At 43.7% G+C, this 25,131-nt stretch overlaps 1 protein-coding gene across 1 annotated transcript in view; it reads left to right on the top strand.

Moving 5' to 3' along the window:
- Positions 1–25,131, top strand: part of rapgef5a (Rap guanine nucleotide exchange factor (GEF) 5a) — a 101,846-nt gene that overhangs the window by 33,701 nt on the left and 43,014 nt on the right. Inside the window, exons 3-9 of the mRNA XM_070879957.1 lie at positions 6,740–6,887; positions 6,972–7,069; positions 13,911–13,941; positions 22,706–22,778; positions 23,150–23,299; positions 23,512–23,606; positions 24,736–24,858. Of these exons, the coding sequence (XP_070736058.1) occupies positions 6,740–6,887; positions 6,972–7,069; positions 13,911–13,941; positions 22,706–22,778; positions 23,150–23,299; positions 23,512–23,606; positions 24,736–24,858 (718 nt within the window). The remainder of the gene's footprint in view (positions 1–6,739; positions 6,888–6,971; positions 7,070–13,910; positions 13,942–22,705; positions 22,779–23,149; positions 23,300–23,511; positions 23,607–24,735; positions 24,859–25,131) is intronic.

Consider the following 25,131-nt stretch of genomic DNA (forward strand, 5'->3'; position numbering starts at 1 on the left):
CCACTGGACCAAGACCTAGCTATGTCAAGCCCATGTGGTGGCTGGTGTGCAACGGCCACCACACGTTAAAAAAATCCACGCACAGGCATCTTTCACCCTTCAGGATGTAGTTCAGGACCTGGAATATTAGGTCCTTCATTGAAACAGTGAACTCATCCTTTTTTTGGCGTGGAAGCAAGTCATGCTCATTTCGAGGGACTGCCTATGATGATGATGATGATGATGATGGTATGCATGAGAACAGGGTCGGGCTTTGCTAGGATGCCTCTTGATGGTTGAAGACTCTTATCGCTCACTGTCTAATTGCTCATATGAAGGGTGGCTGCTACCAATGGATCTTTAACCCATTAAGATTCAGAACCTTTAAAAGGAGGAAAAGCAATGGCCAAAGCATTAAAAAAGACAAACCCAGCTGATGTCTAATTGCATAATTTAACATTTTTAACTCAGTACTGCAAAACCCCATTTAATGAATGAGATAAGCCAACACACTAGCGACCTGAAATGCCAGAGAGCAAACTTACATTCCTGAGCTACTATTTGCAAAACTGCTATCCATTCATCTTATAACTGCATTTTACAAGTTAACGTCCTCTGAAAAGACAAGGGGCTAGACTTTCAGCATCATTCCACCCATCTACCACTGAGAAGCACTTTACCACCCAAAACAGTGTTTAAATGGAAACTACCGCCCATTTATCACCCATATACCATCGGCGGTAAATTCGGCAGTCAATTACCACCGGTGGTAAGCAAAACCGCCTGCCCATTTTTAAAAATTAAAGTCTGACGTCATTGCTCGTGTGCCTCCCAAACCAGTGTTTATAATACAAATTACTGCCCAATTACCGCCCAAATTACCACCGTGCGCTAAATTCGGCAATTCGCCCAAATACCGCCCAAATTACTGCCTGCCCAAACAAATGCTCAGAAAAAGCTGCACTCACCCCTGACCTTAACCCAGGTATGGATGCCATGTTTTAAATCAGATGAACTTAATGAAAAGGCTGCTTCAAGTTGATGGGAGCATTAAAGTAATTTGTAAGTGATTTTAAGGCTGTTTGAAAATCTTGAACATTATCTGAGCACATTGTGGTCAATTTCGAATACATTTGTGGTTGTTTAAGGACAATTGAAGAATTTTGAAGACAGTTTAGGACATTTAAAGGAATGGGGCCTGTAATTTCTCAGCCAATATTGCTGACTACTCACATGCTGCAGAATAGAGATGGAAGAAGGTTCATTGAAGAGCATTATGTGCCCAAAGAGGTGGCAGACTGCTGAGGAGGAGGAGGCCTTACACCCAACGCATTTACAGGGAGCGATCATACCTGCACTTACATAGAAACATAGAAATATAGAAAATAGGTTCAGGAGTAGCCCGCACCGCCATTCAATAAGATCATGGCTGATCATTCCCTCAGTACCCCTTTCCTGCTTTCTCTCCATACCTCTTGAACCCCTTAGCCGTAAGGACCATATATAACTCACTCTTGAATATATCCAATGAACTGGCATCAACAACTCTCTGCGACAGGGAATTCCACAGGTTAACAACTCTGAGTGAAGAAGTTTCTCCTCATCTCAGTCCTAAATGGCCTATCCATTACCCTAAGACTATGTCCCCTGGTTCTGGACTTCCCCAACATCGGGAACATTCTTCCCGCATCTAACCTGTCCAGTCCCATCAGAATCTTATACGTTTCTATGAGATCCCCTCTCATCCTTCTAAACTCCAGTGAATAAAGGCCCAGTTGATCCAGTCTCTCCTCATATGACAGTCCAGCCATCCCTGGAATCAGTCTGGTGAACCTTCGCTACACTCCCTCAATAGCAAGAACGCCCTTTCTCAGATTAGGAGACCAAAACTGAACACAATATTCCAGGTGAGGCCTCACTAAGGCCCCGTACAATCGCAGTAAGACCTCCCTGCTCCTATACTCAAATCCCCTAGCTATGAAGGCCAACATACCATTTGCCTTCTTCACCGCCTGCTGTACTTGTCCGATACAACGTGCATTAGAAGGCTGCGCTTCTGAAAAGAGGTCATCGATGAGATATGCCAACTGCTTAAGGGAGACCTGCAGCCTACCAGCACCGTCAGGACTGCATTGCCCGTTGAGGTTAAGGTTACTGCGGCACTTTCCTTCTATGCATCAGGCTCCTTTCAGAACTTAGCTGGCGACATTTGCTGCATTGCTCAGCATGCCACACATTGCTGCATTCGACAGGTGACTGAAGCCCTTCATGCACACAGGATGGACTTTATAAATTTCCCTATGACCAGGGAGGCACAGAGTGAGAGGGTTTTGGGTTTCTCGAGAAGAACAAACTTGCCCAAGGTCCAGGGCACAATAGACTGTACACACATCACCATGCGAGTGCCTTTAGAAGAGTCAGAGGTGTACCATAACCGAAAGGGATTCCACTCCCTGACTGTGCAGCTCGTTGTCGACCACAAGCAAATAATCATGACAGTAAATGTCAATTTTCCAGAGAGCATTCATGATGCACACATCTTGCGTGAAAGCACTGTCTCCGACCTTTTTAAAGAGTCAGCCACAAGGTCAATGCTGGGTGACAAAGGATACAGCTCCGCCACCTGGCTCTTGATCCCCACTCCGTAAGCCCCAGACAGATGCCGAGCATTACTACAATCAAAGCCATATAGCCACACGCAATATCGTCGAAAAGACAATCGGAGTGCTGAAGCAGCGCTTCTGATGCCTGGACCACTCTGGAGGCAGTCTACAGTACCACGCTCAGAGAGAGGGGAGGCGGAAGAGGAGGAGCAGGAAGAGGGGGACGAGGACCTCGAGGAGGACAATCAGCCTGGCGATTAACCTAGTCCACCACCCCACCCCACCCTCCCCACACCACAGGAGAAGCCCTGTGGTAGTTACACAACTGCAAAACTGTTGCGTCAGCAGCTCATAAATGAATGCTTTGCTGGAACGGTGACAGTTACGTTATGTTTCATCCTTGCCTGGCCATTGTTTGCAACCCTTGTATTGATTGTTAACCTTCAGTTTGTAAAAGCGAGTGAGACACTGCACAAGAATTGTAAGTATAATAACATTTTCATAATTTAACAAAATTGCAAAAACCTTTTTTATAAATTTATAATTAAATAATTGTTAAAGGAAAAAAGCAACATATTTTTAAATAAACCACCAATTAACAAAGACAAATATTGAAATCATTTAAACAAACTAGAAACACTCATAAACCCCCCCCCCCGCCCCGCCCCGCCCCCCAACAGTCAACAATTTTTGAACAACAATTAAAATAATGATAACACCTACCCCCTCCCCCCCCGCCATCCCCCACCCCCCCCCGGACAAAATTTTTACCCACGACCACCATTCCCTCTGCCCTACCTCCCTGACCTTTATACACCCTTTCCCCCTCTCGTTGCCCCTGCCTCTGGTCCTACCCGCATTTAGTCCAAGACATCTTGTAGCAGGGCACCTCGAGCACTACTGCAGGCAGGGGGCGGTGGAGGGGGGAGGGGTGGTGACAGTGGCAGTGTCATTTCTTGGGATCCGGATAAGAATCAGTATCAGAAGACCTGTCTTCAGAGTCAGAAGCAATTGCTTCCTCCTGACTCTCAGTACCTGCCGGCATAGGTGGTACAGCACCTTGGGGTACAGTGCCATATGCCAAGTCCATCATTTGCCGCATGGCATCGACAGAATAAGCGGTTCACCGCATCGCTGCAATCAACTGCGCCATGTCCTCCAAATGACGAGCTGAAAGCCACCTATCGCCTGGAGGAGCTCTCTACCAATGTCGACCCTTGCCCTAGACAGTGCTGCCATGTCCAGGTCAACGTCTGCCTGTCTTTGAGCATGCCTGCCTCGCTGAATCAACCTCCACAGATTTGGTGTCGGTGCTGGACCACTCGGTGTGCCCTGCTGCAAGCCACTTGGTCCCGCTACTTCCTCGAAACCGAATCTTGCTGCAATGTTTGATTCGGTTGAGGACGAGGTGGCCGCAGGCAGATTGGACACTTAAGTCCCCCTCCTCCAGATGTTGTGTTGATGAGCTGGCTTGAGGCTCATCCAAATGATCCTCCTCCTCTGTGGTCTCCCCTCTGGAGGTGAGTACCACTTGCAGCATACGGGCGACGTTCCAGAGGGATCCTCAGGTCACCGACGTGCCTGGGCAGCTGGAAAACATAATATGAGAGGTTAGCAGAAGAGATGGGGAGGGCAAGGGTAACGCAGGCATATGTAGGCGTAGCAACACTACTGCATTAGATATCAATGAGAGACGTTACAGTTAATTAACATGAACAGAATGTACAGAAACTGCATGGCATTATAAAGATTTCATGATCCCAGCATTCATTACATTAAATTACATCATTCATATATTATACTCAAACAGCATTAAATTACATTAAATTACCCGGGGGTTATATATGACTTACCTGCACCACCACGGGTGGCCGAGTGATTATGTGCCCCAACGAGGACTGCACCCCGCTCCTCGAGATCAGTTAATTCAACCAGCTCTGCCTGCCCTCCTCCAGTGCGTCGACACTCGGTGCAATTGGAAGATATCTTCTTCTGCAAAGATGACAAGAGCATGGTATAAGCTAATTGCCCAGGTACTAGTACGAAACACACAGATAGACATCCACAATTAGCCCTCGCCAACGTTTTTCATCAATGGCCCATTAATGTTATAAGTTATATGCTAAAACCATTAGGATGCAATTGATGCATGATGAACACATCCAAGTTCAGAAAAGCAATATAATAAGATCGTGGATTGGAAGTAATGCGTGACACCAAGCTTTCCCAGCTTACCAAGCTTATTTACTATCTGGCAGATTTATATTTTAAGTAATGAGTCAGTGCATGATTACAGTTATTAAAGTTATGAAAGTTATTTAAATTTATTACTTACTACCGCAGACGCAACAAGGTCGTTCCAGTGCTGGCTCAGCTCTCGATAGTCATGGGCAGCCGACAACACCACCTCGGCAATCTCCGTCCATATACGTTGGTAAACCCTGGGCCCACCCCAGGTCAATTGGCTCCACCACGTCTCTACCTTGTGGACCAAGGCAGTTTTGGCCTCATCCAAAAAATGCTTGGCCCACTTCCTCCCTCCCACCTCAGCCACGTCACTCATCAATCCCTCCTCAATATCCATTGCAAATGTATTTTAAGTTGGTAATAAGGTTTAAAACTTCAAATAATCTGCTCAGCCACTCTCCACTTGCTCTCTCTGTCTGTCCCTCCCTCTCCAACCCCCTCCCTTCCTCTTCTGCGCATGTGCAGGTGACCCCTGACCCCCTGAATGGCGGGAAAAGTGAAGTGCAGAGCGGCCGTTGTTAGGGACGCCGGCCTTGCATGACGAAAAAGACAGCTACCGCCTCCCAAAAAAGCCAAAACTAGTGGTTTTGAAAATAGGCGGTATTCTGGCGGTTCTTAAAAGTGGGATATCCACTACTGCCGGAAATAACGCCCAGATATGGATGGTAGCAATAGAAGTGGAAAGTTTAACCCAAGGAAAGTCAACAAAATTAATTAGTGGCAGCAAATGGGTCGGTTCCTTGAGACTCAGATATTCCTGTAATAAAAGTGCATGAACTGCCTGTGCAGTTATTAAATCATCAGTACTTCCTACAGGCAAGGTCATTACTGCAACAGAGCACTTGTGAAGATAAGATAAGAGGATGACTTGATTTAATAGCAAACTTTGTTATTACTTGTGGTGTAACTGGCTGTGATTTCTGCAGTCGGTTTAAAGTAAAATGGAATGACTGATTTAGGACCCTTCGCCTTTGGAGACTTGCAGTACAAGGAAAGATCATCAAGTCTTTTGAACTAATGAATATTTTAAAGGGCACTGACACAATTTTGTTGATTTTTTCTCCTCATGCATTACAGCTATAACAGCTCTGTGTTTTAAAAAATTCATTCTTGGGATACGGGCATCGCTAACAAATCCAAAATTTATTACTCATCCTTGAGAAGGTAACTGTGAATCTTCCAGTCATGCCAGTATTTTGGTTTGAATGTCCACTGATATTCACTGTGCTTCATCCAGAAATGCAATTGGAAGAACCATTTAACCAATAAAAATTGGTGAATAGGAATGATGTGATTACATTTTAATATGCAGTAGACATAATCACGGCAGTTTAGAGGAATATTAAAGTGATAACTGTACTTCTTTAGGAATCAGAAAACTGTGAGTAGTGATTGATGAGCATAAATCACAGGGTGGAAAAAAGTTTCAAACATGATATATACTGGAGTTTCACACTGAAGATTTTCATTGAGAATTTGAAAAATTAAAACAACTCCTGCTAGTCTTGAAGTACAGGCTGATAATTGCATTGGTGGGCAGTGTTTGGGAGCCACAGCATCAATGCTAGCTTGCATTATAGCTAACTCAACATCGCAGAAATACTGCAAATTGTATAGTTGCTGTTCAGAATACTCAATTAAATATTGATTGCTGCTTTTTCCCAGCAATACTGGAGGCAAAAGCAGTGGAGCAGCTCTGTAAGGTGATGTCGCTGACCACCATTTTTGTGGCCACTAATTGTCCATGAATACAGGCCGATTGCTGGCCTGTATAGACTTCTCCCAACCACTTGAGCCATCAAATAAAACAAATGTGACTTCGATAAGTACACAAGCAGACACAATTTGCATTACGTTAAAGATATGAATTTTTCTTAATCACAAAATTGTTTTCCTTGACTGAATGCTACCTATTGTTCTGAGATATATACAGAAAAGCAAGGAAACTCCGATAACAGCTTCTACCGAAAGCGAAAAGTGTTACGCATCGTGTCACAATGGATATATCTTTACAGGACTTTGTTACGAGAAGATGAAAATGCTAAATTGGTTTTTAAGGTACAGTACTTTAAAAATAAATTTATTTTTTTTATTTCAAAGTCTTCACAAACCAATACGTTGTTCTTAATTTTTGTGTTACAGAGTCTTTATAGGTGCGTGCTCGATGATCTTTTTGAGTATCCCAGTTTGGAGAAAGACTTGAAAGAATTCCAGAGCCTGTTTCGGACACCTCGCAGACAGTAAGTACAATGGGGATGACTTTCCCTGGCTGGAGCTGTTCTATTTACTGCTCTGAATGTTTGTGGAATTGACAGGACGTGGCTACACTGTTATTCATTGTGGCAACAAAGCAAGGGGAGGAGCATGGTGCATGAGGCACTCTATAACAACAACTGTAGTGAAATATCCCAAGGCGTTTCAAAGGAGTATTATGAGATAAAAAGTTAAACATCGAGCCACATAAGGAGAAATCAGGGCAGGTGACCAAAAGCTTGGTCAAAGAGGTAGGTTTTAAGGAGTGTCTTGAAGGAGGAAAGAGAGGCGGAGAGGTTTAGGCAGGGAATTCCAGAGCTTGGGGCCTAGGCAACAGAAGGCACGGCCACCAATGGTTGAGCGATTATAATCAGGGATGGTCAAGAGGGCAGAATTAGAGGAGTGCAGACATCTCGGGGGTGGGGGGTTGTGGGGGTGGGGGGTTGTGGGGGTGGGGGGGTGGGGGGTTGTGGAGGTGGGGAGTTGTGGGGTTGGGGGATTGTGGGGGTGGGGGTTGTGGGGGTGGGGGAAATTACAGAGATGGGGGTGGAGGCGAGGCCATGAAGGGATTTGAAAACAAGGATGAGAATTTTGAAATTGAGGTGTTGCTTAACCGGGAGCCAATGCAGGTCGGCGAGTACAGGGAGAGAGATGGAGTTTGTGGCGGGGACCAAAAACAATGGCTTCGGTCTTCCCAATATTTAATTGGAGAAAATTTCTGCTCATCCAGAACTGGATGTTAGACAAGCAGTCTGACAATTTGGAGACCATGACGGGGTCGAGAGAGGTGGTAGTGAGATAGAGCTGGGTGTCATCAGCCTACATGTGGAAACTGACGCTGTGTTTTCGGATGATGTCGCCTTAACAGTAACCAAAGTAACTATTGTGTTCCTAACACAGATGAGACTGCACACAGGGAGGTTAAAGCAACAGTGACCTCAGTCTTTATTAAGACACTCCAGAGTGAGGAACAGGCCTTAGGGGCTGGCTTATATACAGTGCTCCCAAGGGATGCTGGGATGCGCTCCCTGGTGGCGGAACATGGGAGTGCATGCTTTACAGATACACAACAGTAACCTTGACAGAATATGTAGGCTGCACAGCATCACGAGGCAACATTTTTTAGCAACCTACATTTTAACAGTTGCACATATACACTACAAAACAGATGTGCATATAATTACCGCAGATGTGACGTCACGCTATTGAAGTGCATTCAGGCACCTGACCGCCTCCCCCCCCCCCCAGTGACTGAGGTCACACCTGACCCTCTCCCAATGACTGAGGTCACACCTGACCCTGAGCACCCCTCACACAGTGTCTAGGATTAATATACTCACCAATAAGTTCTCCGATCATAAATATTACACAAATGACCAATGCTATCCATAGTAACCTTTTCGCTTGATGTTGCTCTATTTGCTTCTGTTCATGAGCCTTTTTATTGTAATGGCAATGGAAAACCCCAATAGATTTGCAGACTCGGGTAGGAAGTTTATCGGCAGTTCTAGATTTGGTTGTTGAAAGGATGAGCTGTGGTTGATAATGGATTAGGTCAGCGCAGTCATCTGTCAGTTTATTTCTAACACTCAAGCTCTAGGAGTCAAGACAAGAATCAGAAACCAACCACGAGGACTTGCTGCGGCCCATTGTGCCTGCTGTGCTAATTGGGCAGCCGGTGGACCCTCTGCATGGCCAGGCCTCATTATCACGCAGCCGCCCAGCTGCGAGGGCCTATTTGGCACAGAGACAACTCGCCAGTTGAGGAAAGGAGGCAAGGGGAGGGCGGCGAAACCGGCCAAGTGTCTGATCCTGGGGTGTGGGAGATCAATGATTAGAGAGGCGGGGAGGGGAGAGCCTCAGAGCCACAAACTGACAGCTCAGGTCAGGTGAGGTACACTCTGCCCAGGGATTTACTTCGGGGACAACTTTTATGAACTGAGGTCTCTTCTGGGGGCATTGTTTGCCCAGGGACATGGTACCTCATCCGGGGACTTTCCCTGGAAAACGGGGACGTATTGTCAGCCTAACATTGGGGAGAGTGATGGCAACAGTGATGATGAGGGAAGTCAGCCAGGTACCTGTCTTCCTGCCATCATTCAATTATGGTGAGGCAGTCACGGAATTGTTACCCAACTTCCCCGCTCGAGTTCTTTCCTTTTCCTAGTACCTCTGTATCATCTGAAGTTGGATGGGTTTCTCCAAAAAAGTCCAGGCCTGCATGTCAGCGGGGCATTGGAACTGTGGGGATCTATAACCAAGCTGATTTTCTTTCCCCTCACTAGCCCAGGAACTTTGTAAACAATTGTAGCAGCACTGGCTGAGACCATCTAACTCAAGATGGATCGGGCATTGAACTTGAGACCTCCTTGGTCTTCATGGCTCACTTTTACACTGAGCAGTTACACTTGACATTCTGAGCAATTGAGGGAGCTTTGCATTTAGTTTTAAGATTTAGTTCATGAACAGAAGAAGCAGAAAATTCATCTTTAGCTAAAATGTGAGAATCAGTCTCTGAACCGCATGCTTATTTCAATCCTGTACTGCTGGTACTTGGGTGTATATGTTGTCAGTTTCAGAGCTAAGGACAGGCTGCTCTGCTATTTCATCAGTGTGTCATTTAGTAATGCTCAGTCAGATGGCTCCTAGTTTAGTGAGTAACCTGATACAGTAAAAGTGCTCTCATGAAGAACAAGGATTCATTATTCATGGCTTCCAACCCATCATCCTTAAGACTGTAATGAGCTCCTGCACTTTGAAACATTATCTGGTTCACGTAACTTTGATGCCTGAAAGTTGAATTCAAAGCTTACAAGCTTTTACAATGTTTTATTTACTCCCCTATTCTGATTTGTTTTCCTCAGGCCTAAAGCTGCAGGACTATGCTTCAGTGTATGAAAAAATCCAGCGCTTCAAAATCAAAAGGGAGATAATGACACCCTCACGATAATTTCCAGTTCTTTGTACACTGTCAACATATTGTTAGTGTTTGGCCCAACCCACCCAATCACCAGTTAGATAGAAAACAACATTTTGGGCCAGGTTTTGCTGTCAAAACAACACTGTCAAAGTAAGACTAATGGCGCTCACGTTATTTATGTGTAATTGGTTCAGCAAGTTCAGAAAAGGGGCAGATGCATGGTTAAATGTGAATATCCAAAAGTTGCTGTCTAAGTTGCATTGCTCCATCATTAGCATCGCAAAAATGGTATGTTGGTGGCTGCCTCACCATTGACAAGCATTTAATGGCGTGAAGTTGCTGTATTTGCAAAGTAGATACGAACTAAACTCACCATAGATTTTTTTTTATATTCATTCATGGGATGTGGGCGTTGCTGGCAAGGCCAGCATTTATTGCCCATTCCTAATTGCCCTTGAGAAGGTGGTGGTTAGCCACCTTCTTGAATCGCTGCAGTCCGTGTGGTGCAGGTACTCCCACAGTGCTGTTAGGGCTAGTAGTAACACAAATACCCTTTTAGCTATGTGATAAATGTTAATGACTGCCAATCCACCTTGCTGGCACTGAAAATTAACTATTACACATGTGCAGTCTCATTCCTTCAGGTTAGAAGATTTAAAAAATGTCATTTTTTCTTCTTACTTTTCCTTTGTTTCTTTTTTCTCTCTTAATCCAATCTTTCTTTCCCTCTCTTTATTTCTCTTACTGTACTTGATTTGACATTGAATTCACCCCATTTAATTCACCCTCCTTCTCAGTCCTTACACTGTTTGTTTCCCAATCCTTCGACCTGATTGGTTAAGAAGATACCCTGTTGGCTGCCCTGTTTTCCTCGATGCACCGATATGAGTTCGCACTTTCAACAAGTTCTTTTGAGTTGAAGGGTTCAAGGGAAAGTCTAACTAATAGTAGATGCCATTAGATGCCCTGCTACAGCAAAATCTGGCCCTTCTAACAATTACTATGAACCCTACCCATTTAAATTTTCTAAAAACTACCTTCTGTCCTCTTTGATAATGATAACAGCAAAGCATTCCTGGGGATTGTAGCCCCACAACCCATGATAGTAAGCATAAAACATAGCAGAGCAGACTACAACTCCCAGCCCGCATTACAAACCGTTGCACATGTTCAGCTCAGCTTTGGCATTATGTAAACATAAGAACATAAGAACTAGGAGCAGGAGTAGGCCACTTCACCCCTCGAGCCTGCTCCGCCATTTAATAAGATCATGGCTGATCTGATCATGGACTCAGCTCCACTTCCCTGCCTGCTCCCCATAGCCCTTTATCCTCTTATTCTGAGACTATGCCCTCTAGTTTTAGTTTCCCCTATGAGTGGAAATATTCTCTCTGCATCCACCTTGTCAAGCCCCCTCATTATCTTATATGTTTCAATAAGATCACCTCTCATTCTTCTGAACTCCAATGAGTATAGGCCCAACCTACTCAACCTATCTTCATAAGTCAACCCCCTCATCTCAGGGATCAACCTAGTGAAACTTCTCTGAATAGCCTCCAATGCAAGTATATCCTTCCTTAAGTGCAGAGACCAACAGTGTCAGAAGCGAATATATCAGGAGTTGTGGTATTGTTGGGTCCTTGGCATGAGGCTTTGGTGATTCGCAGCTGCCCCTTGGATTGCCTCTGATTGTGCTTTTAATGTGCTTTTAACTCATTTAAATGGTGGTTAACAAAGTCAGATTTTCAGGCACAGATGCATCTCATGCATACATGCCAACTATTTTCAGCTGGAAAACAGCTGAGTTCCAGCAACAAGAGCAAACAGGGGCCTGAAAAAGCTGATTGTCTGCACAAAAAGTGAATAATTGAGAATGATGCCACGATTAGATTCCAGCCTGTAATTTTCTCCCAGGAAGTATCAATGATGTCCCAATATAGTTCAGAGCAGAGGCCTTCAGTCATTAGAGTATTAGAGAATGACATTTTTGTGAACCTGCAAAGTCAGACATGCTTCCATTCAGCTGTAGAATTGAGGTCTGTGACTTACAGCAGGTCCTAATGTGGAATGATGGAAGGAAGAAAGATTAATAGCAGAGTCCAGTGCACAGAGGTCAGGGGCTCTGCTTGAATGCCTCTCCCCTCCCCTGGTTTTGCTGCCACTTACACTCTAGGGCTCAATTTTGGCCAGGTGTTGCTCCGTTTTTTTTTTGGAGTAACTTGATTTTTCTGGTGTATCTTAAAAATCCACATTTTGCACATTCAATTTGCGCCTATTTTTTTAAAATTTGGTTTAGTTTTTCTCAAAAGGGGGCATTACCAGCCACCTACGCCAGTTTTGGCCATTTAGGCCACTTTGGCTAGCTAATAGTTACTGAATATCTACTTAGGCCAGCGTATGTGGCCACTTCAGAAAACCCTTGCGGAGAGTTAAAAAATCAGCGCAGGTAGGTACATCGGAGGCCATTCGGCCTGGGATAGGGGCGGGAAGGGAAGCGGAGAGGACCTGCACATAAAGCACCAAGACTTAAAAAGCACTAAACAAAACACAAAAAATAATAAGCATTCAATAACAAATAAAAAATAGAAGGAAGTGGAGAGGACCTGCACCTAAAGCACTAAGACTTAAAAAGCACTAAACAAAACACAAAAAGTAATAAACATTCAATAACAAATAAAAGATAGAAGTAAGTCCTACCTTCATCTGAAAACTCGGCCCGGGAAGTCAGCGGGCCAGCTGGTGCGGGAAGCCACTCGGCCTGGGATAGATGCAGGACGACCGGGAGACCACTCGGCCAGGGATAGGGGTGGGAACTGCCGACATCGGAGCACACACAGGCTGCAGGAAGCAAACTCACCGGACAGCAAAACACAAGCAGCTACGATTCCTTTAAATAATGGCCAACTGCCAAATTTCGCCGCTACTGCGCATGCGCTGACATCGCGACCCGACTCCAATGCGCATGTGCAGAATTCCCAGCACTGTTTTCAGCGCAGGACAATGGCTCCGCCCCCGACTGGACTGGCCATGCTGCGCAACGACCGGGGAGAGACCGGACAGCAGCCAAAGTGGGGAGGAGTATTTTCAGCGCACTTCTGAACGGAGAAAAGCAGCGCATCTCCGGTAACTGCGCCGAAAAAATGGGTGGGCCAAAATTGAGCCCATAATGTGCCTTAAGTTTGCAATGATTGTAAAGCTTTTAGTCTAACTTTATCCATGATTCATATAGTTCCATAATCTCTGACCTTTTATTTCATAACCTTATTTATTCTCTGTGGTCCGCTTCATGCTCCCTTTGTTTTGGAGAATTTCCTGGAAGTGCCGACAGTGTTCTCTTCTCTCTAATATGTTTCCCCTTTGTCCAAATCTCTTCACATTCCACCAGTTCTGCTTTTGCTCAGGAATAGCATGCTCCCAACATGGAGAATCCGTTTGTAATTCCCCCAGGGTCTGTGTCCTCCCCACCTCCCCCCCTCTCCCCGTCTGTGTTCCCCCTCCCCCAGGTTTGTGTTTCTCTTACCCTCCCTCCAGGGTCTGTTTCTCCCTAACCCCAGCAAAAAGCAGATGGTTAGCAACAATGATGATGGAATGTGAATTCACACCTATTACCCATTGAAACAAGCTCTTGATTCTGGTCCATCATCCCTGGGGTCAACAATGAGTCCAGACATTACATAATCGGCACTTGTGCACAGGGCAGGATCGAGGTAAATCAGAGACTCGTTAATCTCAGCCACTCTCACAAACTTCTTAATGGATTATTTCAGAGGAGCAGAAGCTTGGCATAGGTTATTTGCCTGCCCTCCAGGCATAATGCAAGCGTAACTAAGAAAGGGCATAAGAAAGGGATAATTTAATTGAAATTGCATTTATTCTGATTATAAATAACAAATTTATTTTTGTTTCAGCACCATCGATGAATATTCACCCCACAAAAAGGTAACTTATTCAGGATATATTCAAGATTTGCTACTTACAAAATTCAAGAGCATAAACATGAACTTTTATAGTGTTCTATTGTAAGTGGAAAAGTTGCAATGTAGAGTGATTGTGGTGTTACAGAAAAGAATACATGTTGAACACATCCACTGGTTCCAGGCTGAAGCCAATTAGAACACAATGCGAGAACTGAAAAGGGACCAAAAATGATCTCTTTCAATTAACATTTAGAAACAACTGTATTTTTATCCAGCTGTAAATAATATCAGTGTTAAAAATTTGCATGGAGGTTGCTTTTGTTTTTGACTAACGATCTGAGAGTTTGTTGACTTTATATTTATACAATGTTGTATTTGTTGGCTTGTATCACCTCTTACAGGCCTTCCGAGCAAGTATGTTTACTCATTACAGATATGTGAAATACTTGCAACCAATCAAAATCTGCTGACGAATGTGCACCTTAATCCTAAAAATGCTGGGTGATCCTTATACCATTTGTGGCATTAGGAGCATTGTGTAGCCACATACAAAATGTAGCATGGAAGTAGCCATATCAGATTACTTACAATTTTGGAGCTGCTTTGCTTTTACAAGCGATGCACTCAAATAGCTTGTCATCATCATCATAGGCAGTCCCTCGGAATCAAGGAAGACTTGCTTCCACTCCTGAAGTTAATTCTTTGGTGGCTGAACAGTCCAATACGAGAGCCACAGACTTTGTCACAGGTGGGACAGATAGTCTTTGAGGAAAGGGGTGGGTGGGACTGGTTTGCCTCATGCTCTTTTCGGTGCCTGAGCTCGATTTTTGCATGCTCTCGGAGTTGAGACTCGAGGTGCTCAGCGCCCTCCCAGATGCACTTCCTCCACTTAGGGCGGTCTTTGGCCAGAGACTCCCAGGTGTCAGTGGGGGATGTTGCACTTTATCAGGGAGGCTTTGAGGGTGTCCTTGTAATGTTTCTGCTGCCCCACCTTTGGCTCGTTTGCCGTGAAGGAGCTCCAAGTAGAGCACTTGCTTTGGGAGTCTCGTGTCTGGCATGTGAACTATGTGGCCTGCCCAGCGAAGCTGATCGAGTGTGGTCAGTGCTTCAATACTGGGGATGTTAGCCTGGACGAGGACGCTGATGTTGGTGTGTCTGTCCTCCCAGGGGATTTGTAGGATCTTGCGGAGAAATCGTTGGTGATATTTTTCCAGCGACTTGAGGTGTCTACTGTACATGGTCCATGGCTCTGAGCCATACAAGAGTGCGGGTATTACTACAGCCCTGCAGACCCTGAGCTTGGTGGCAGTTTTGAGGGCTTGGTCTTCAAACACTCTTTTCTTCAGGCGGCCGAAGGCTGCAGTGCCGCACTGGAGGCAGTGTTGGATCTCGTCGTCGATGCCTGCTCTTGTTGATAGGAGGGTCCTGAGATATGGGAAGTGGTCCACGGTGTCCAGGGCCGCGCCGTGGATCTTGATATCTGTCAGTCAAATAGCTTGTGGCAGATTAGCCTCAGCCTAAAGCAGACATGCATAACACAGGTCGCATCTCAATTTACCTTAGTCTTAGCTCTTTTGAAGCATGGCTTGTGGAGAAAATAGAAGTCCCACCCAGTGAAACAACCTACTGAGTTGTAAGATTGGTGTTGATACTTCATTGACGGAGAGATTAACTGCTTTTACACTGCAATTTAGTCTCGGAGTGCTTTATACCAATGATAAAGTTTTGTAGACTCCAGAACAAAGCAGGATGAGACCAGTTTGCAACAATGTTATAGTGTGAGAGCACTTTATGTTTATACGATGTTGTATTTGTTGGCTTGCATCACCTCTTAGACGCCCATTCGAAGTTTCGTGCACACATAAAATTTCATATTGGAAAAGCTGGTCCTCCTGCTGTGCAGCTTAGTTACACCGAATCATGAATCTTGCGTGTGTTTTGGCAATAGTGCTGTACAATCTACTCATCCCGAATACCAAAAATTTTAATTTCTCAATTTTAAATCTGTTCCCAACAGACTGAGATTTTCCAGAAAACACCCTTTGTCTCACAAGATTTCAGATTCACAAACCACTTCCCAATGGGAGAACTTAGAGCCTGCCCTCCCTTACTCAATAGAAAAACCATGATGCACCATACAGATAAAGTAAATCAAATCCACTCACCAACTAGCTCTCGCCGCTCCCTTGGCTTCTCCCACACATTTGGTGATCCCGCTCTCCGGCCAGTCACCCTTGGATGAAACGTGGATCAGGTGACTCATTCCCCATAGTGCACTGTGACCAGAGCTATAGATATGGCCTTTTCTCAGCCGTACTGCATTGTGAGAAGGCGGGGCCGCCATTGACACCTCCATTCAAACTGCTCCAGGAATTTGTTCTTGAACTCAAACGGGCCAAGAATCTCCAAGAAACAGGTTTCTGTGTATTAACATTGAAAAAATTAAAGACTCAGTATCGGGGATGAGATTTTTAAACCAGGGACTCTTCCGGGTACCTTGTTTGCCTGAGGACACATTCCCAAATCCGGAGACTGTTCCCGGAAATTTTCTCTCCATTATCTTGAAACTGCATCGGTTTTATCAAAGTCCAATTGCCAGTTCGGTAGCACTGCTGTTGAGAACAATTTGTACTGCATTTAGTATTTGGAGGTTTTAGGTTAGGTCAAGTTACCAGTCAAAATAATCAAATGTTTAAAATATCCTCAAATAATTACACTTAACAGTACATCAAAGACAAGAAAAATACTGAATAAATGGAGTCAATTCACTGTACAAAGAGAGTTTCTTGTACTGCATATTTACAAGTGAATACTGACAAGTAATATTTTCTAGAAGCAGAGGCATTTAGAGTAACCTGGGTCAGGAATCAGATCACAGAAAACATCCAGGCTCAACTAACTCACTGTCAGACAATATCTTAGATTGCCAATCAAGGGATTAACTAACGGCTATAATTATGTATAAATAGGATTCAGTACAGGCTGCAGTTTGCTACTGCTGATGTAGACCCACAGTACCCAACTGAATGAATGTTGTTGAAAGATAATTACTTCAAGAATTTCAATCTGCTGACATCGTCTACTAAAATTCAGAATACTCAGCTTGGTGAACAAATTTATGCTTCTCTCATTTAACTTGATTCCGGTGTATTGCAGGTTATTCCCCAGATGTTAATCTGTCTGTTGATGGCTTGACTGCAAATTAATGATTCATTTTCGCAGCCTTATCGTAACATTTTCATGTTTGTAGCTTATTATTTCAAAGGTTATTTTGTCAATTTCATTGATCATCATTTATTTAGTTAGCGTGTTAATCTATGTCCCTGCATTAATTGTTGCACAACTTAATGGCAGTGTAATCTGCAAGGTATGCATATTTGAGTGAGTCATTATGGTACATTTAAGATCACATGGCACTCATAAACATATTTTAAATACTTGAATAATTTAAGGTAGATATCAGCAAAACTGAGGTTTTTCCCTCGCAGGAGCCTGCAGACTGAACAGATAATTTGCTCGATAACATGAAGATGGATAACTAAACAGAGCCACAAACTGTACACTAACAACTAAATGGCCAACAGCACTTAAGTTATAATCAACACATAGGGCTAGACTTTCCACTAGGTGGCTAAGGCCCCAAAAAATGGGCCATGTTCCAGCGATGTGGGACGTCTCGGTCTTGCTGATCGCCGGCACAAGGCCCATTTTTTTTTGCGATTTTCCACTCGGCCTTACCCCGGCGATGTCAAATGGGTGATGTGATTTTTCGGGGATCTCACGATTGCCCACGCAAACGGAAGTAAAAAAAAAGCCTCCCTAGCAAAGCTATTCTGCGCATGTGTGGGATTTGTGGTCTTGGTTAAGTGACCACTCACCATGACTGTTGGATAGCGTTGGCTTGAAGTTTGTTGTGGTGTTTTAAATGGATGATGGTGATGTGGAGCATAGTTTGATCTTTTTTTTTGTTATTTCTGTTTTCATTAATATTGCAATAACGATTTCTATTATTCTAGAACATTCCACTGTGCAGTTAAGAAAACGAGATATAAACACATGAGGGAGAAAGGAATAGAAGGTTACGCTGATAGGGTTAGAGAAAGAGGGGTGGGAGAAGATTCATGTGGACCATAAAAACCGACATAGACCAATTGGGCCAAATGACCTGTTTCTGTGCTGTACATTCTATGTGTTGATTATAAGTTAAGTGCTGTTGGTCATTTAGTTTTTAGTGTACAGTTTGCAGTTCTGTTTAGTTATCCATCTTCATGTTACTGAGCAAATTATGTTAAAATTAGCTCTGTCAATCTCTCTATTCCTGGGGAGAAGTAGGCCATTTAATAAACATTTGCGAAGAGCTTTGCTAGGGAGGCTTTTTTTTTTTACTTCCGTTTGCGTGGGCAATCGTGAGATCACCGAAAAATCACATCACCCATTTGACATCGCCGGGGTAAGGCAGAGTGGAAAATCGCCAAAAAAAAGGGCCTTGTGCCGGCGATCAGCAAGGCCGAGACGTCCCACATCGCTGGAACATGGCCCATTTTTTGGGGCCTTAGCCACCTAGTGGAAAGTCTAGCCCTATGTGTTGATTATAAATTAAGTGCTGTTGGCCATTTAGTTGTTAGTGTACAGTTTGCGGTTCTGTTTAGTTATCCATCTTCATGTTATCGAATAAATTATTTTGCCTTCACAGACATTAAATCTGCTGGTGTTCCTTCTCAGTTTTGGCAGTCACCCACAATGGAATTTCATGGATGTTCTTGGGGATGAAGATGTCATCCATTTGGATAGATTTTCAAATAGTAACTTTCAAAAGGGAATTGTGTATATATATACTTGAAATGGAAAATGTTGCAGGGCAATGGGGAAATACCGCGGGAGTGGGACTAATTGGATAGCACTTTCGTAGAGCTCGCACAGGCACAATAGCCAGAATTGCCTTATTTTGTGCTGAAAAGTTCTATTGTTCTAATAGAAAGGGAAATGGTGCTATTCTTGGTCTGTTTTACAGGCTACAAAACAGTGGAGATGAGATAGGGAAATAATACGGGAGATGAAATGGCACAAATAATTGGTAATAGTAGGAGAACAATTGGGAAATAGCGAACACAACATTATTAGGTTGAATATGAAAATAGAAAAGGATTCTGAAAAGTCAACAGTAAGGATGCTCGACTAGAAAAAGGGCAAAGTTCAGCAAGATAAGAAATGATCTGACCTAAATTAACAGAACAGAATAGTTAACAAGCATGATAATGACCAATTGCGGGAAATCTTCAAATATGAGATGGATAGAAGACAAAATAACTCTATTCGTATGAGGCATAAAGGGGGTTCACCAAACAATAGAGCTACATGGCTAAACAGAGATCAGAACCAACTTGAAATTTAAAGGAAAGCTCATGATGAAAGTTACAGCTAACAATAATAAAATCATGAGGGATCTAGGGCCCAAGTTTCGGACCGCGCCTAGAACGGCGCAGCCCCGACCTGGATGCCCGTTTTTCGCGCCACAAAGTGTGCCTAAAAAAAACTTACCTATTCTCTGGCTCCCTGCAGGTCCTCTGGAGCTGGGCGCGGCGCAGCATGAGCTGTGGGGGGCAGAGCCAGGTCCCTGCACTGAAAATAGTGCCGGGACCTCTGCACATGCGCGCTACAGTGGGCGCGCATGTGCAGTAGCTCCAGGCGCCCAAAACAGTGTGGGAGGGGCCCGAAGCACGCGGGCCTGAAGCGCGCAGCCCCTAGCCCTGGCCGAATGGCCTCACTGGGGCTGCGTGGATAAGGCTGCCTCCCACGCCCAGCTCCTGCTTCCTCTCGACCCGACTCGACTCCCGCTTCCCCCCCCCCCCCCACCCCCGGATCGGACCCGACCCGCGCTTCCTCCCCCCCGACACCGACCCGACCCCCGGACTGGACCCGACCCGCGCTCCCCTCACCCCCCCCCCACCGACCTGACCTGACCTCCCTCTCCCCCCCACCCCCCAACCCGAACCGAACCGACCCGACCTCCCTCCCACCACCCTCCCGACCTGAACCGACCCGGCCCGACCTCCCTCTCTCCCCCCCCCGACCCAAACCGAACCGACCCGACCTCCCTCCCGCCCCCCCCGACCCGACCCGCGCTCCCTCCCCCCGCTCCCGACCTGAACCAACCCGACCTCCCTCCTTCCCGGACACGCCCCCCTTTGAAAAAAAAAAATCTGTTCCAAACTGAAACTGTTCTAACTGACTAGAACTGGAGCAAACTAAATGCCGAGAATTGCGATTTCTAAGATACTCCATTCTAAACCAGTTGCTCCAAAAAAACAGGAGCAACTCAGGCCGAAACTTGGCCCCATAGAAACTGTAGTAGGGAGGTGAAAAGGGAGAAAATATGAGCAAAGGCTAGCGGATAATATAAAAGGAAATAGCAAGGGCTTTTATAAACATACAAAAAGGAAAAGAATAGTTGAAGAGAGTGTCAGAGGGCTCTGGGCTGCGGGGGTAATTTAGTTGTGAAGAATGTTGGTATAACGGAGATCTATCTCTATTAAAACCTGCGTCTGCTCCTATCTGCACCACTTTGATTTCATGATATGTTTTTGTCACACTTTCTGTGTCAACTTTTGCATTATAATTTCCTATGTCCACATTTAATATGGATGACTCCTATTTAAACGTATCATGCTATAACTGTACCCTACCCCCATTGGTATCCCTGCAGTACTGTCGCTTAGCTCTAGCACCGGTGGTGGCACTGTAGCTGTTATATCTCAATAAGAACATAAGAAATAGGAGCAGGAGTAGGCCATTTGGCCCCTCGAGCCTGCTCCACCGTTCAATAAGATCATGGCTAATCTGATCCTGGCCTCAACTCCACTTCCCCGTCTGCTCCCTATAACTCTTGACTCCCTTATCTTTCAAAAAAACACTCAAGTTGATGTGGCAATGTTATAGTTGCTTTTATTTCAGGCCCCTGGAATATTCTCTTTAGGTATAACAAAGAATGTAAGAGCGTAATTACTGCAATATGTTTACTGCCACCAGGGGACCCTCTCGTGTTCTATTAACAATATGCAAGAACAATATATATCAGCAGCTATCTTTTGTGTGCTTGGTACTGAATCTGCAACTCCCCTGTTGCGCCTCTTTTTTTTTGTTGCTGCTTGCACTGGGCCAAAAAATAAAACTGCTCCCCTTGAAAGAATACAATTTTTGATTGTAAAACACTTTGGGACGTCGTGAAAGGCGCTATATAAATGCAAGTCTTTTTTCTTTTCTTTCCCCCAACCTGAGACAGAGTGTTGCAGAGCTCTTCACAAATGTTTATTAAATGGCCTATTCCCCAGGTTTAGAGAGATCGACAGAGCTCATTTTAACATGTTTTGAATCAGCCCCTTCACCCCACACAGAGAGACCATTGAATCGCTATTATTTTTTTAAAATCCAGCCCCGGGGTCAGTCAGGCCTTATCTTTCAGTTTGAGAGGAGCGGAGGTGCAGTTTTAAACAAAAGGCTTTTAAAAATAATCTCCTACCACGGAACTTTCATTACAATTGCTATTGGAGATATATATATATATATTCGGGTATTGAAAGGGGGAAGAAAGTAATATTTGTGGACGATCTTGTGTGTTACTACCGCGCCACCTAGCAGTGCGGCCAGTTTGAGAAGTAGTAGTATATGAGTGAGTGTGAGGGGATTAAGAACTATTGCGTTTGTGCATATGGAGAAGCTGAGAGCCTGTGATATGTTGTTTCCTCTTAAACTACATTTTCCTCCCCTTTTTGCTTTGTCTGCTTCCTCCCTTTCAAACTCATTTGTGCCAGATATTTAACTAGGGAGAAAGAGACTAAATTATATTTAGTCAATGGAAGATAGATCTGAATTTGTAATTAAATGTATTGGCTGAATAAAATAACTCATCGGACTCTCCTCGGAGAGGAAAAGAGACATTAAAAGATCGACTTAAGAATGGCTGCTGAATGATTTTAATACTTAAAGGACAATCTATCTCATCTTTAGCTGTTGAACGACTATATTTGCTTTTTGTAATGGGGAACCTCTGACTGTGATTTGTTAACCATATATAAATTATTGCACATTCGCATTTTTTTAGACTGAAGAAGAAACATTGAAGCTCTTGTTATAATGGAGCAGCTTGTAATGGGGAAACCTTTAACTACAGTTTTGTGATTGTATAACTTCCTGCATCATTTTCTTTGGGCACGTGGGCAGGAAATGTGACTTATTTAAATTCTGCTTGTTGTAATTTGGGGGAGCATCGAACTGCATTTGGTTGACTCTAATTTACTGTTCATATTAACATGATTTTATTCGGCTTCTTCACCTCATGCAGCGAGACCGTTTTCCTACTATTTCAAATGCTTAACTTTGGGGGTCTCACAATGGGATATACTTAAACTGTTGTAATAGGGAGTGTCTAACTACAAATTGGCTATTTACTGCTTCACTTTCTTGGGAGGTGGGACTGGGAATGGGAAGCCGTTAATTTGATCTTCTCTGGCCTTTCAGGATAGAGAACGGTATCTGAAAAATGTTTTCGATTAAGTTTTTTAAAAATTGGCCCCATTTCATACTGAGTGAGAGACAGGCCGGTCAGGGATTAGCTAGAGGTCAGTGCTGTAAATCATTGTTCAACTTCTCCATCTCCCATAATGGACTGGCTCCCTCTGTCCAAATGCTGGTCTTGCTTTTTTGCGGGCTCTGGATTGGCACTATGTTGTCATAATGGTATCATGATTTCTAACATTTGTCAATATATTCCATGTTTTATTTATTTACAGAATCCAACAATTTTCCACCAACTCAGTTGCAGAGAGAAGTGGCTGCGACCTAAAGCATACGACGCTGAAGAAGGTTAGTTATGGATGAGAAATCTAAGGACAAATAATACCCTGAGCCTCCTTATTACTGATGCATTTCAATAGGACCCAAATTCTGGTCAATCAGGCCTCCCTGTGAGCTTAGTCCACATTGCTCAAACAGAATGGGAACTTGCAGAAAGGTGTCATTTTGAAAATGTTATTTCTGTTTGCATTTATCGTTTTACTGTTTGTATATGGAAGGTGCGAACAGCTATAAGTTGATGGCACGCATAAAATGCACAGATGTTCATCGCTTTCTCGAATGAATATTCCATCTTTACTTATTTTACCTGCTTTTACCTATATATGCAAATGTTGGGAATTAAATCATTTTGAAATGTTTATTTTCACTTTTCCCTGCAGTTTTCTGCCGTGTGTATGTGGCAGACCATTCCTATGTCAGCTTCCGAACGAAGATGTCAACATCAGCACAGGAAGTTCTTCAAACTGTGGCTGAACAGCTCCAGCAATGTGAGCAGGATTTGATACTGGTGGCGGTCACCTCCCCTGAGGGTGCGTTTCCTTTTGCCCTATCAAATTAAAAAGTTTTAACACCAAAATGGATACTTCAATTATTATTGCTGTTTAGGTTGTTAATTTTAGAAACTATACATTGTTCTTGTGCGAAGTGTAAAGGACTTTTACCAATTGCTGTTTTGACAGGTTTTAAAAAATTTAAATGTCCATTTAGCCTGATTACTAATTCAAGTTTTTCCTGTTTCTAGAAAAGCAAATTCTTCAACCTGATGTGCCCATTTTTAAATCTCTGGATTCCACCACTCGCTTATTTGTTTGTAGAAAAGATCCCAATGATTTATTGGTAAGAGACAATATTTACGAGGGCCTCCTTGGTCTCCTCACTTAAAGGGTTTAGCCCTTCTCCTCTCACTTTCTCCCTCCATTTTGATTTTTTTCATATATTGCAATATTTCAGGATTAAAATATTGTTACCACAAATCTAACTATACATAATTATTTGAAATTCAAAAAAATTAGCCAAAGATCTTTCTGATTAGTTATTTTTACGTTCAAATACAAGATTCACTGCCACCGAACACGCAAGCCTCCTTCCTCTCTCTCTGACCCTCCCTGTGCTTCTGAGCATGTGTGATGACCTCGGACCTCTCAAAACGCGGCAAAGAAAATCAATCTCAAAAAAAATCTCATACATGCGCAGAATAGCATTGCTAGGGAAGCTTTTTTTGCTTCTTTGACTTCTGCTTTCAGTGGGCGATCATGAGATCACCGAAAAATCACATCACCCATTTGACATCGCCGGGGTAAGGCCGAATCCAAAAAAAAATAGACCTTGTGCCGGCGATTAATAACGCCGAGGCATCCCACATCGTTGGAACATGGCCCATTTTGGGGCCTTAGCCACCTAGTGGAAAGTCTAGCCCAATGTTCTTACTTTAGTGAAGTAAATCATGCACCAACATTCCTGGTTTATTTGCCTACTCTCTGATCTCTACTGGGTGGTGTCAACTTATGCAGTACCAAATGTGAATGTGGCTGTATACAAACTGTAGATAGACTGGGCACTGGACTGCATTACACAATCAAGGACAAACAGGAAGAATGCCAGACTCTAAGCCATTACTCAATTTTGAAAGATAATAGACATAAGCACCCTTTTAATTCCATCTCAGTGTTGGTATTATTTTCCCAAGTTTTTATAGCTCTCTCCTTGTGCTGCCTGTACCAGTGTGATATTACATCACCACTTTAAAATTAGCAAGATTCATTTAAAATTCCATTCTCTGGCACTTTAGCAGCAATGTTAGTTCATTATTGTAAATGGGTTAACAACTCACCCAAGAAAAATTTCTGACAAACACATAAAGCTTTTGTATCAATTATTCACAGCATCATCCCAGGGCCATAGAACTACATAATTTATCCAATAGACAGCACATACAGTTAATCTGATGGTGATATATCTGTTCCAGACTCTTACAGCAGAAAGTGACGAAACACCACAGAGAACTATCCAAATGCTTGGAATGAACACCTGGCAATTGGCCAACAAACTAACCAATTTTGATTGGGATTTGTTCAACTGCATTTGTGAGGTAAGTGCTTTGCTTTAAACATGCTTTCGACTAACTTATTTGCACACTTCTAAGCATTTATTTGTTGCTGTTGAGGATCTTCACTGTTGTAAATGAACATTTTGAGTAAAGATTGAGCTTTTTCTTAGCAACTTCTGAAATAAGTAGATATGGTGCACGGTACCTGAAGGAAGCATCGTGCTCTTTTTTCCCTTTAGTCAGTTGTTTGTATTAAGCAAACACTGAATTAGTGTCAGAACAAGCGCTTTGTCCAAACAAGCGCTTTCTACAAAT

Source organism: Pristiophorus japonicus, chromosome 5, assembly GCF_044704955.1.
Source record: "Pristiophorus japonicus isolate sPriJap1 chromosome 5, sPriJap1.hap1, whole genome shotgun sequence".
NCBI classification, from domain to species: domain Eukaryota; kingdom Metazoa; phylum Chordata; class Chondrichthyes; family Pristiophoridae; genus Pristiophorus; species Pristiophorus japonicus.